At 40.8% G+C, this 14,019-nt stretch overlaps 1 protein-coding gene across 2 annotated transcripts in view; it reads right to left on the bottom strand.

Annotated features, from left to right (window-relative positions):
• The window catches only part of LOC138772038 (uncharacterized), a 28,305-nt gene extending 15,578 nt beyond the window's left edge, over positions 1-12,727 (bottom strand). The window contains exons 1-4 of one of the 2 annotated variants that reach the window (XM_069952123.1): positions 12,622-12,727; positions 7,601-7,933; positions 6,058-6,200; positions 2,660-2,816 (exon numbers count right to left, since the gene is read on the bottom strand). In XM_069952123.1, the coding sequence (XP_069808224.1) occupies positions 2,661-2,816; positions 6,058-6,200; positions 7,601-7,933; positions 12,622-12,721 (732 nt within the window). In that variant the 5' untranslated portion in view covers positions 12,722-12,727 and the 3' untranslated portion in view covers position 2,660. Of the gene's footprint in view, positions 1-259; positions 2,817-6,057; positions 6,201-7,600; positions 7,934-12,621 lie in introns of those variants that run through there. The other variant, XM_069952122.1, reaches the window with a different exon arrangement.
• Between the last annotated feature and the right edge of the window lie 1,292 nt (positions 12,728-14,019).

Consider the following 14,019-nt stretch of genomic DNA (forward strand, 5'->3'; position numbering starts at 1 on the left):
TAGAGCCTGCCTAAGAGCAGACTCTATTCATAGAATGCCGATCCGACAGGACGGAGGTTAGTGGCTTACCCCCGCCCTTTGGTACAAGCGATCGGGAACCCCCACAACATGGGACCGTATAAACAGGGACAGTAAGAACGTATATATACAGCAAATTTATAGATAATGTTTGCATTATTAATGTGTTAACAGTTAAATGTAGGAAAATCAAAGGTGGAACACTTTTTCAAGGGAAGCATTGAAGTCACAAGAGACACTGTTAATCCATAACAATACTTTATTTACATAGCACCTTTATATTCCACAGCACTGTACAGAAATGATCATCACAAACAGTCTCTTTCCCTAATGGGACTAACAATCTAATTCCCAAATTAACCGACTAGTATTCTTTTGATGTTACCCAAAACAAAACTCCATGCAGATGTTGCCCTCGATCAGATTTTAACCAGGGATCTCCAAGCTGCAAGAAAACGATGCCAAGCCACTATACAAAGTTTAAAGGGGTTAACCAACACTACAAAAACATGGCCACTTTCTTGCAGAGACAGCTCCACTCTTGTCTCCAGTGCAGGTGTGGTTTGTCATTAAGCTCCATTCATTTCAATGGAAATGAGTTACAAAACCTGCACACAAACTGGTGACAAGAGCGGTGCTGTCGCTGGAAGAAAGTGGCCATGTTTTTGCAGCGCTGGATAAACTTCTTTTTTGTAATCTGTTCACTTTCTAAATAATTTTTTTTATTTCATTTTGTGTACATTATTTAATAGTATTTAGAGATGTTCTTTACAGTATAGAAAGCCCCATGAACTGGCCCTATTGACCCTATTCACAAACATGGGAGAATATTCTGGGCATGTTGTGTGACCTGTGCAAAGGTCATTCTACAGGGAGGGGGAGTCTGAGCTGTGAACTTCAGCTGTTGTGTATGTTGTTATCGATAGGCTGGTGTCACTTTTTACTGTACTCCTGATTGTGATGATAAAGTGATCTGGAAAGTGATCTCCAGAGAACAGGAGGCCTCAGTTTACTTTAAGACCTAGTGATGACAAGGAAAACGGCAAGTGTTCAGGACTATTTTATAATTTAGACAGTAAAGTGGAAAATTAGAAAAAAACACCAACAATAATTCTTCCAAATATGTTTAACATAAAAATGTTATTATTTAAAAAACTACCTTATACATGGTAATTGTAACATTGTGAAGCAAAAGAAATGTAATGCTCGATTTACTTAAGTAAACGTTTAAAACTCCTTTAACTCTATTTTGGATCTATGAGCAAAGCATATTGCCACATTTATTTGCATTATCTTTGTGCTATCTAAGTGCTTGTGACCTACTAGGGCACCATACCGCTATCTGAGTGTCTCATGATAAGGAATAGAAATACATTAGCTTGTTATATGGAAGCAGCAATGCTATCAGTGCCATTACAGTGCTATAGCTTATTCATTTGTACATATTGTTGTACAAAGCAGGGGCAAGATGAGTGGCGGGCAGCGTGGGTCAGAGCTTTGGGCGTTATTGGTGGAGTGTAATATTTAAATTTTTTGATAATTATTTTTTTCCTGTATAAGTTGATGGGAAAAGGTGCAGTGGAGGTCAGTGAAAGGGAAGCCCCGATAGAGCCCCAGATACTTACCCACTTCTGCTGGTCCAGTTGCGGAGAATTCGCCACCCACTTGTCTGTGCGCTCAATATTCGAATGAGAAGAGATGAGTCTGAAGTCCATAGTAAATTACTGGAGCAGTGGAGGCAGCAATTTCTCCATGGTGGGACCGGCAGGAGGGGGTAAGTATTGGGGGCTCTATCAGGGGGTCGAATGGGTTCTCTGTCCCGGGTTCCAGAGTGACAGGTTTCCATTAAGTAATTGTCAGTCTGACAACAACACTATCATACTGTACTGCAGGGACTGAGGAGATGGGGAACGCATCAGCCAATGGCCTCGAAAACATTCCAGCTGCCAATATCAATTAGGCTTAAAGGAGTCTGAGGCAAAAAGGAGCCCCTCTTTAGCTATCATGCAAAGTTATTAAGGCAAATCTAACACCAACTTTACACATAAAGTTTTTAAAAATATATAGACCAGCTCTGCCACATGGAATCCAGTCATTTTTTAAATTTCAAGGTCCGGTTTCTGAGATATGGCTGAAATTCCAAATATAACAATGACCTTGTCTGGTGCACTGATGGGTTGTTCGCTTGACACCCCCTCCCCCAAGCATCTTTGTGGCATTACCACCTGTTGCAGTGGCTGAAGAATATTGTAAACACTCAGCTTTGGCCTTTTCATTTCTGAGCTCAGATCATACTCTGCTAAGCCCCAATTTATCTGCCACAAAGGTTATCACACACAGTTACTTCTTTACTCACATTCACTCTCTTGTCACTTGGGTCCAACCCAATGAGGGTGCCGCAAAATCATTACACCCTCTCATCCATGGGGTCTGCCAGTGGGCTGTAGGCCGCAGGCAACCATAGTATCTAGACATAAAGCCAAGCACTAACCAAAACTTTTTTTTGCCATTACACAGGCACTACCAGATGCCACAGCCTGTAAATATAAACATACATGTTATATATATGTTCTGATACAGGCATACAGCATAACCAGGCCTGGCCAAATGGTTTATGTCATAGGTTTGACACAACTTTTACCTTAAGGTCCACAGTCTGTAGAGGGACCTCTTACATGTGCATAAGTGTGATCAAAAGTAGGTGGTCGGTTATACATATAGGAATTTCCCATGGTGTCCCGACGGAGGGTCTGTGTCATATCCACATATGTGCTATGATTGAGGTTTAGTTTTTCATTCTGTAACATAAATAAATAAGTAATTATACATAACAAAGTAACAAGAAGAAACTGATAAACATCAGATTATCGCTCCATGTAATAGGGCCCTAAGGCTTTATATATCTTTATATATATTACCCCCTTTGGACCTTCAGTGGTAGGAAAACCTGACATTGTGAGGAATTATTTCAAGTGTAACTTTTAAATTGTCATCATAGGTGGCTTCAGGCAAACCCCACACTCCTAAGTCATCTCCACCTTTTGTCTAAATCCTTCAGGTGTCTTTCATGTTCACAAATGACCTCAGAGTCAGTGAATAGTAGGTTACAGATATACACTCTTTGACAACAACAAGTGTACCCAAATAGAAATGTAGGATTGCTGCAAAACTCAGCATGTTTCTGACAGATATGTAAATGACACTGGGTCTTACCACAAGAGGGTGTACAAATGCTTTCCCCACTACATTTTGACTGCTAGACATTACTGTATGAAATTTTGCTCAATTGAGAGGTGTGCATTAGTATACTGAGGGAAGTAGGATGGTCCAGAACGTTCTGACCAAGCTGTTAGTAGGTGTTAGGAGTAGTGGTTATATGAGGGTACACACATGGTGAATAGGTTCCGTGTGGCACAGACAGACCACAAATAGAGGGATTCTTTTGATCCACTGACAAGTATTAACATTTCCTGCAGTTTCCTTGTCTACCAAAATACCTAGACTCTTAGGGTCCATTTACACAGAAAGATTATCTGACAGATTATCTGCCAAAGATTTGAAGCCAAAGCCAGAAACAGACTATAAACAGAGATCAGGTCATAAAGAAAAGCCTGAGATCTCTCTTTTCAAATCCATTCCTGTTATACCATGTATATATACTTCTTGTCTTCATCTTCTTGTGTACTTTACGGTATCCTTTGACCTTTAGGGGTCAAAATGTAAAATTCCCTGTATGGGATTATGGGAATAAACTTGGATTTGATCACATTCTGAATGTTGTTGGACTCTCTTCTCTTCATGCCATCAGGCAAGACAAAAGGTATTGATTGCAGGGGGTCTCACTGCTGCGACCCATTGCAATCAGGAGGTATAGCCGGGGAGAGAAAGCAGCGGCCGTGGCATTCAGTCCCCGGTCACTCACTAATTCTGACAATATAGCTTCATAGACGTACATTGTCAGAATTAGCCAACATAGACATACAGCCAGGGAGTGGATTGAATATCTGCCATGCTCTCTTCCCAGCTATATATCTTCTGATCACAGCGGGTCTCACTGCTGATGACTGGCGACGTGTCAAAAGTTATTTTTAAATGACAGTGACTCTTTAAGGCATACTCCTATTTTTGTGACCATTTTTGAGTGCAGATTTGTAAATTTACTCATACTTTTTTTTTTAAAATAAACACATTAACTATTGTTTTTGGATGTGGGAAGGATATAACACCATTCTATTATAAAACATCAGCAACATGCCCTTCCTTCCATTTTACTGTCATTTTACCAACATTGGCTGATCGTTTCTTTAGGTCCAGACCTAAAGTCATCTCTTGTAATAGCAATGCACGGCCAACGGCTGACAAGACAGTTTATACACTACGGGGGGCATTTATTAAGTCCGGCGTTTTTTACGACGGACTTAAAAATGCCCCCGCAGCTCCGGCGCTACAGAGATTTATGTAGAGGCGGACTGCCTCTACATAAATCCCGTGCGCGCCGATGCGCACCCCCGAAAACCTACGCCAGCTGAGGACTGGAGTAGGTTTTCGGCGTATATTTGGGCGCAACGGATGGTAAATCGCGCGGACTCTGAGTCCGCGCCCTCCGTTCCGCCCACTGCACGCCCCCTTTCCGCCCCCCCCTGGCGTACTCGGCGGAAAGTGCCGATTTGCGAATATTTTATTCGCAAATCGGCCATTTGCGTATAAAAAAATACGCAAATCGGCACTTCCGTTCGCCGGATGATACATGTGGCCCTACCTGTCCATGCTCTGGGTCTTCTCCTGTGCTCTGCATTTGTCCCGGCACCACGGCTGCAGGTGGTCCCGGCCAGTGATTGGCTGAGCAGCCTGTCAGCTCAGACATGCCACTCTGAAGCTGCAGCTGCGGCACTGGAACGCATGTAGAGCACAGGAGAAAAGCGTGTATGGGTAATGTATTAACTGTTTGGACAAAGGCTGCGCAGACATAGCTAACAATGTCCGTGCAGTCCTTGGTAACCAATTATCAGGCCGTGTAAGGCCGGGTTCACACTACGTTTTTGCAATCTGTTTTACTTATCTGTTTTTTGCAAAAAAAAAACGGAGGAAAAAAAACTGATGCATTTGTGCGTTGTTCGGTTTCAATTGACTTCCATTATAAAAAGGAAGGATCAAAACGGATACGTTTTTTTTTTAACAGACACGAAAATGAGGTTGACTACGTTTTTTATGTGCGTTAAAAATACAAATCCATTTTCAGTTGTTTTTTTTTTATGAAGCATTTACAAATGCATCAGTTTTTTTCATCCATTTTTTTTTTTGCAAAAAATGGAATAAAAAAACAAGCTGCAAAAAAGTAGTTTGAACCCAGCCTTATAGACCTAGTAAACGAGCGCTGATCTAGCAGATCAGCATTCATTTACAACATTAATCGGGCCTTCATCGACCCGTGTAATAGCACCTTTAGTCTTTGGGTTTGGGGCATCATTCTTCTTATGGGTCCATTTGTATGTGATATCTAATGATGTGACTCCTGTGTGGTCCTGTTTACCATATTTCAGGAATGCAGAGGTAAAAACTGCTGGAAGGTGACCACCGGGCATTGGAGCCCTTCAGCTCCCCATCCTTTTTCTTTTTTGTCATTACATTTTTAAAGATTTAAAATTTTCGATGTAGTTTAAAAAACATTTAAAAAAAAAATACATTCCTTTATAATATAACTGGAAACACCAGCCCCACTGCTGACACCAACATGCAGTTGCCCACCCCCCACCCCCCACTCTGATCCAGCATCTGCATCAAAAATGCTGGGCGGTAGCTTTGAATCAATGTGGGGGTTTAGGAATTACAGAACTTAGCTCCCAACATGAACATTGGTGACAGCAGAGGGGCCTGTGTCACCCCCATACTGCTGCCACTCAACGTAATGATGGATAAATAAATAATATACATTGGACAGGGATAGTGTAGTGCTCAAAAATGTGCAATAATATTAGTTAAAAAACACAAAAATATAGAAAATATCCCAGTATCCCAATGATAAACTCTGAAGTTACTTACCGATCCTTTGTGTTTCATATACACACAAAGAGCCATACAGCAAACAAACAACACCGCAATTATGATGAGACATGCAATGTGAGCAGATAAGTCCTGTGAGCAGGTTTTAGCCATTTCCTTATTTTCTGTGTCCTTATCTTTTGCTAAAAAGAGATGGGATGATAAATTTAGAAATGGTTAGTGGTGTTTGGTTAGATATTTTATATTCATCTGTTATGTCCATACTAAAAATGTGTTTTCCAGTTTAATATAAACCAATTATAATAGGTAATGTTCTATTCCCCCCCCCCCCCCGTATACTACCTCATCTCTCACTTGACATTACCATGCAGAACTGTGAGAAAGAACATATCAAATCACCAAGCACGATAAAAGTTATTTTCCATTTTTCTCATACTAAATATATACCCTTGGTGCTTTTAATAAGGGGAACAACTGAACAATCTCATTTTAAAGGGGTAAAAAATGAAATGCTCCCAAACCTAGCTGAGTATTTTGAGCCATCTCCTGTCTTTTTAGCTGCTGCCATTCCTGGGTTACAAGTTCTTCTGAAAGCCACTCCATATCCAAGATGGCGCCAGCCAGGAAACTACATTACCCATTGGGCAGTGCTTCTCCCTGATTGGTATGTTTGTATCTGCCCCCTTAGCTTTCTTCCCTGCCTACTGCTGGTCATTACTACATTGCACAAGAAACATAGTGATCAAGGGGGGTCCACACAGTGATCAATCATCCTCCTACGCCTCCGCTCTCCACGCCTCTACGCTTAAAGAATTTACATGTCATTGAGCATGCTCTGTGACCTTTGAAAAGGTCATTCCACAGGGAGCTGCTATTGTCTCTTCTATCTACTTATGTCACATGTTGCTCTAATGCTGTACAGATCACTTTACAGCAGCCTCCTCTTATCAACACAGACACAACAGGAAGTCTCATCTTAGTTTTAGCCCCAGTTGTGAGAATGAAAATGGTGTTGCATATTCTAATGAATATTTATCCGGTGCTCTGAAGTGACAAGCGCCGGAGTGATGTCATTGCATAGCAAAGCCCAAATATTCATTAGGAGGGCGGGCCGGAGTGGATCGGTGCACTGAGGGTGGTAGCCCTGCCCCCAGTGCACCAAACTGCCTCACTTACATATCTAACAAACTACAACCTTCTGAGAACTGTGGATCTGAGGATCAAAGTAACAAAATGACCTTCATCCTTAGCACTATAGACAGGTGCTTCTAATCTGCTTATAGTTTCCCTTTAAATGACAACTGCTCTGAGGATCTTTGAGACTGAAGAGAGAAACTGGCACAACCCTAGAGCTACAACTGTTTATCTTACTTATAGCACAAAATATAATCCACCGCCGTGAACGTTATGTACTATGGGGTCCCCATTCTAATATAACTAAATATACGTATATCTCTGCAAACCCTACCGATCAGTTGGTGTCAGATAGTTTTATAGTCATTTGGATTATCTCATATGTTGAAATAAATAATTTTTTTTATTATTAATATCAGTATAATAAAACAAAATAAAAAACACTCACCGGCTGGGAGGTGCACTATGAGTAATGTTCCGTAACCACAGATTTCATCGTTCATCACTGTTAGTGCATCGCAAAGATAAAGGTCGGAGTCGTCTACTGTAAGATTCTTTAATGTTACACTGAAGTGTTTAAGATCTCCAGACAGTGACAAGCGATCCAAATAATCTGTTTCCATATGATTGCCATTACGGCCGACAAACAGAATTTTCTTGAAACGTTTCCTGATGTTGGCTCCTTTTAAATGATACCCTTGTAAAGTGCAATTAAAGACAGCATCTTCCCCAGAATTAACTTCAAGTTGCCGAGGTCCCTGTATTATGTTATTACTATTTGCTAAAAAAACAAAATGAAGAATATTTTTGGTATAACAGTTTCAGTGAAAGCTTATAATAATTAGCTTCTGCGCCAATTTATATTTCATAGCTATAGTTTAGAAGCAACCTGTAAAGAAAATATTATCAGTTTACTGTCAACTATTACACATACAATTAAATTAGCATCAATGAGCTCTGTTTTGCCATGAATTGCGCAATTCGCATTAAAATATTGCTATTATTGCTGCCATTTTGACCGGATTGTGGCAAAAATAGAGATTTTTTTTTTTACAGCTATTGCACAATTCACAGCAAAATAGCACTAATTAACGCTAATTAATTTTATTAATTGTATAACGATAGTTCTGTTTATTAAGCAATTTACCGTCAGTTAATATTAGGATTATATCATTTAATACAATTCCAGAGTAAATAAGGCTAGGAAGCTCTTACACAGGGCACAGGGCGCTTACACAGGGCAGTTTTTCACAGAAGCTTTAAAGGGGTACTCCAGCTGGGGGGCTTTTTTCCGATCTGGCTGGGGAGGAGGTGGCTGAGGGCAACGACGTCCACTCACCTCCCCGCTTCCAGCGACGGGTCCCGTATGACGGCGCTCCAGTCCCCGCGTCCAGTCCTGGTCTCTGATGCAGGCTCGAGACGTGACGTTTCAAGTCCGCTCAGCCAGTCAGTGACGGAGGCGGGATCCCAGCTCTATCACTGACTGGCTGAGTGGACTTGAAATGTCACGTCTCGAGCCTGTGTCAGAGACCAGGAAGTGGCCGGGCAGCGGGGACCAGAGCGCCGCCATACGGGACCCGCCGCTGGAACCGGGGAGGTGAGTGGACGTCGTTGCCCTCAACGACCTCCTCCCCGGCCAGATCGGAAAAAAGCCCCCACGCTGGAGTACCCCTTTAATATTGCATCAAAAAGACAACAAAAACGTATCTAATTGCATCAAACGTGCAAAAGTGCTAACAGCTGGTTCAATGCATGTTGTAATAATTGATAAAGAATTCACCTGAGGCTGCTCTGAGGCTGTGCTCCCACATTTGCTGTTTGGTTTACATGTTTAGAGCCTTACTGATTCTGTGGGTTCTGCAATATCGTCTGAATAGACTGTCTGGGCTTTGCCATGTGATCAGCATTACCAATCTTCATCACACATTGTTTTTTTATTGTTATAAAGATCTTCACACATGTGGGAAATTTATCAAGGGCTTTGTGCCTATTTTTTTGAGAATAATTTGATTTTTCACAGATTTTTGGTCTACGTTCTATTTATGAACCAGTATTCAACAGGTGAATATTTTTTAGATGCAACTTTTTTTTAATCTGCCTCTTTTGAATATCCACCCAAAAGTTCGGACAATCCAGGATTAGCACCCAATTTATCATTTGCGACTTTTTAAAAAGTCGCACAAACAGGTGCAGGCTTACATCTGGTCAGTATCAGGTGAATATGCTTGCGAAATTTTTGCTTTCTTGCGCCTTTTTTTGCTACTTTTTACTTAGATGCATTTACTATGGCAGTGCTACAATTTAATAAATCAGTCACAAGATATTGGAAAAAAAAATATACACCAATCTCCATTGGAATATTCATGCAAATTAGGGTCCATTTACACAGAAAGATTATCTGACAGATTATCTGCCAAAGATTTGAAGCCAAAGCCAGGAATGGATTTGAAAAGAGGAAAAATCTCAGTCTCTCCTTTATGACCTGATCTCTGTTTATAGTCTGTTCCTGGCTTTGGCTTCAAATCTTTGGCAGATAATCTGTCAGATAATCTTTCTGTGTAAATGAACCCTTAAGGCCCTGTTCCACGGAACGATGGAATAGACCCGTGGAATAGAAGTCAACGATCAGCCGACATCGTTCATGGTAGCTGATCGTTGTGTTGTTTGTCTTTCAAACATGTTGAAAGATTGCCCAACCTCCTTGCCCCCCCTCCCCCGCTATCTCAAGATTGGCCCCCGGCTCTATTCATTCTTTGTAGAGCTGCTGGAAACATCCAAATGCTGTACTCAACTTTCTTCGGTTTGCTCTATAGAGAATGAATACTATTGTAGGTCACGTGCCAACCAACAGCTCTATTCAAAACAAAGGAGCTGGGGACGATCTGGAGATTGCTGGGGGATCACGGAGGTTGGACCCCCTCCCCCCAGGATCTCTTACTTGTCCCTTATCCTGTGGATAGGGGACAAGTAGATTTAAATCTAAAAAAAAATTTTTTACAAATTTTGTACAAAATTTACAAAATTTGTACAAAATTGCAGAGCCCACGTCATCAATTAGACTACATTTATGTAAACAAAGAAACCCAACAAAACTGAAAATATGGGAACGCAGCCTTATGGTGGTTTTACACGGAGCGAAAATTCGCCAAATCGCACGATTAATGATTTTGAATGAACGATTTTTTTTATAACGATCAGCGTTTAGACGGAACGATACATCGTACGGAAAAATCGTTATGCGATCGTTTTGCGATCGCTTAAGCCTATCTCACACATAGGTGAAATCGTTGAAAGAATGTTTACACGGAACGATCTGCAAATTTTTGCGAACGATCAACGACGATTTGAAAACTTGTTGAAAGATCGTTCGCTGCGTTTACACGTACGATTATCGCTCGAATTCGACCGTTATCGTGCAAATTCGAACAATACATCGTTCCGTGTAAAACCACAATTAGGGTCCCATTACACGGAGCGATTTTTAACGATTAACGATAAACAATCGCAAACAAGATTGTTTATCGTTAACCTGAAATCGTTCACCATATTACACAGAGCGATGGTCGTTATCGTTATTGCGATCATTACTATGATCGTTTATTCCTTCTGATCTCAGGAAAACAATGGGCAATGTGCTATTACACTGAACGATTAGTAATAAAAATGCGGAACTTGAGCGAACGAATATGGAATTACAGCGAACGATTAGCGAATGATTAACAATAATTTTAAGTTCAGATCTAAATCAACGATCAATGACATACGAACCATTTTTCGATCGTTGCCTGCAATTACACAGACCGATTATTGTTTAAATTCGAACGATATAACGCTATTTAACGATATTTTCGCACAATAATCTTCCCGTGTAATAGGGCCCTTACACATTCAGATTTTATGATGATGCCTTGAAGCCAAAACAAGGTTTGGCTTATAACAACGTACGATAACGATACTGTAAAGAATAAACACCAGAATTTGGTTCAAAGAAGTATAATTTATTACGATCCACACCTGGTTTTGGCTTCAAATCTTTGTAAAATAAAAACCAGATTAAATCATGAATGGGTAAAAACACCCTAAATGTCTGCTCAATTACGCTTTTAAGTCTATTTCCTTAATCTGCATTCCCACGTGTGCGATCCTGAACAAGGCTGAAACTACACCCACCTTTCTTCATCAATAGCTGCTCGATGGTGCCGAAAATGCAGGCACGGAAATGGGGGTTTGGTTTCAACCTGATTCAGGATTGTACTTGTGGGAACATGACCTATGCGAGGAATTTTTCATTAGAGTTTTCAATGTATTTGTGTGTATATGAGGTCTCTGCATGCCGGAGCATGGAGCTTCATAAATTTAAGTCCACTGAGAAGCTAATGAATGTTAGTATTCCACCAAGCTATCAGACGTAGCCATTTAAATGTGGTCTAGAATGGACTGAATTTGCGCTAGGATTAGCGACTCTTCAACAAAAGTTGCTATGAATAAATGTGCTGTGAGGTTGAACGACAATTGTAACTAGACATATAAGTCACACTTAAGTGACACCAGACGTGAGGCGAGGTAACCTGCAAAAAGTTGCTCATTTTTGAGTATTGAAACTTTTTTTACACCAATCCACAGATGAACAGAGATAAATTCCCCCCTTGGTTTTTAATATAGGTCCTAATGCTATGGTTTCAAGACAGGTGGCAGTTGTTGGATATATAGTTTGGAATCTGGTTTTAACTATCAGTAGTGCTTACGTACGCTTGGTGCATGGAAGCTTCTATAACTAACAGCAACTACTGAGCTATATACTGGGAGTTTGAGAGTAACAGATACTCCTGGCAAATTGGCAACTTTAGGGTGCCTTCCCACCTACCGGATCCGCAGCGGATTTCCCGCTGCAGATCCAGTGCCATTCATCCCTATGATAGCACATTGGCTACACTGATTGGTTGAGCGGGACCGGAGCCAGGAGCCTGACATGCAGCCGCGTCGCCGAGCAGGTAATGTATGATCTCGGCGATGGGCTGCGGGCAGTGGGGGGTTAACGCACATACTCACAGCGGGATGTTAATCCCGCTGCAAGCATGTGCTATCATAGGGATGAATGGCACTGGATCCGCAGCAGATTTTGCTGAGAATCCACAACGTGAAATCCACTGCAGATCCGGTAGGTGTGAAGGCACCCTTATAAATGATTTATTTCAGAAGGGGAATTCCAATAAATTTATCATTATAGAGAAAACAAGAGACTTACAATATTTAATGGCATTTTGAAAACTTGTATTCTTGATATGATTGAACAATCTGACTCATATTTTTCTATCAAAATTTCTCAGTCATCTTTCCTTTTTTTTTTAAATTTTAATATTTCTTTTATGCTTGACCCATCTTCATGACTGAGAGCCCTTAAAGACTGCAAAGACCGAGTAATAATAGCATTAACTTACATATTAAAATAAATATAAAAATGTACTTTACCTTGAATGCATCTGTCAAACGCAAAGCTATAGCACAAGAGAGAACACAGGAGACAGAGAAGAAGCATCGTTCTCATAATGTTTAAACTTCTATTTCTCATGTGAGAATGTGGTTAACTTTCTGAGAAAAAAAACATTCTCTGGGCTTTTAACTTCTAAATCTTTAGCTCCCCCTCCATTTCCCTGCCCATATTTTGAGGGGCCTGAGCTTTTCCTATGTACGTGTGTAATATAGTTTTTTAGGCATTCTTTGTTTTGAATAACCATATAAATAAAATAATTTTTTTTAAATGGGTACTCCAGTCAAATACTACTGCTGCCTAATTAAAGTAGCACAAAAAGTTATTAAAATGAACAATATACTCCTTCTTCTAAAAGTACATGGTTTTATTGTTTTTTCATTATTCTTCCACCCCACAAAACTCTCTATGTCTGCAATATGAACTGTGTAATATTAAGTTCCCCGCATTCTCTCCCCCTTGCTTTCTCTCCTGCTCGAGACAATCAATACTTTTGCATAATCACTGGAGGTGGCTTGCAGTAGCATTGGCATACAAATCCACCCCCACTGAGCTCAAGAGTCCTCAGAGGCACAAAAAGATTGTTCTGGGCACAAATTGGTAGATGCTACTTCAAACCAATCCTCAGTAACGGGGCCCAAGAGGTCAACTTGCCCCCCCCCCCCCACCAAGCGATGTTAGTTGGGTGTCATATATATATCCCTATAGCCCCTTGTCTCACCTTATATATAATGTTCCCTTTATACTGCCCTCCCTTTACATTTGTTTCCCACCCCTTACTCTTTCACTGTTACCGTATTTCTCCAGTATGCTGTATACCCGTCTCCTGTATGCTGTATACACATGTCTCCTGTATGCTGTACACATGTCGCCTGTATGGCGTATACACAAAGCTAGGAAGAAGCAGTGTGTGTATTATGTCTTAGATCAGTGTTACCTAACCTTTTTATTTACCTCGGGACACCCCTACCAAATAATGTTCTACAAACGACTAAAATAAATAAAATCATACAGTGGCTCATAGGTGACGTATTCTTTGACCTGAGGCATCTGCCAGACAAATATCTTAAATTCTACACTTTTCCAGCAACTTCCTTCCATTTTTTTCCCCACCCATAAGGCCCCAAACAATTGTAATTCCAGTTTTGGGTTGTCATGTGCAGTAAAGTGAATAGGTATGTGGGTTGCCTCCTGTATGTTGGATCCCCTGCTGTGCAATCATATAGTAATAATGCCTCCTGCTGTTCCCACCAATTGTTATAATGTCCCATGTGCGCCCATAGTAATTATGCCCCTTGTGCTGTGCCCCCATAGTAATAATGTCCCCTGTGCTGTGTCCCCATAGTAATAATGCCCCCTGTACTGTGCCCCTGTGCTCT

The sequence above is a fragment of the Dendropsophus ebraccatus genome, chromosome 14, assembly GCF_027789765.1.
Source record: "Dendropsophus ebraccatus isolate aDenEbr1 chromosome 14, aDenEbr1.pat, whole genome shotgun sequence".
NCBI classification, from domain to species: Eukaryota; Metazoa; Chordata; class Amphibia; order Anura; family Hylidae; genus Dendropsophus; species Dendropsophus ebraccatus.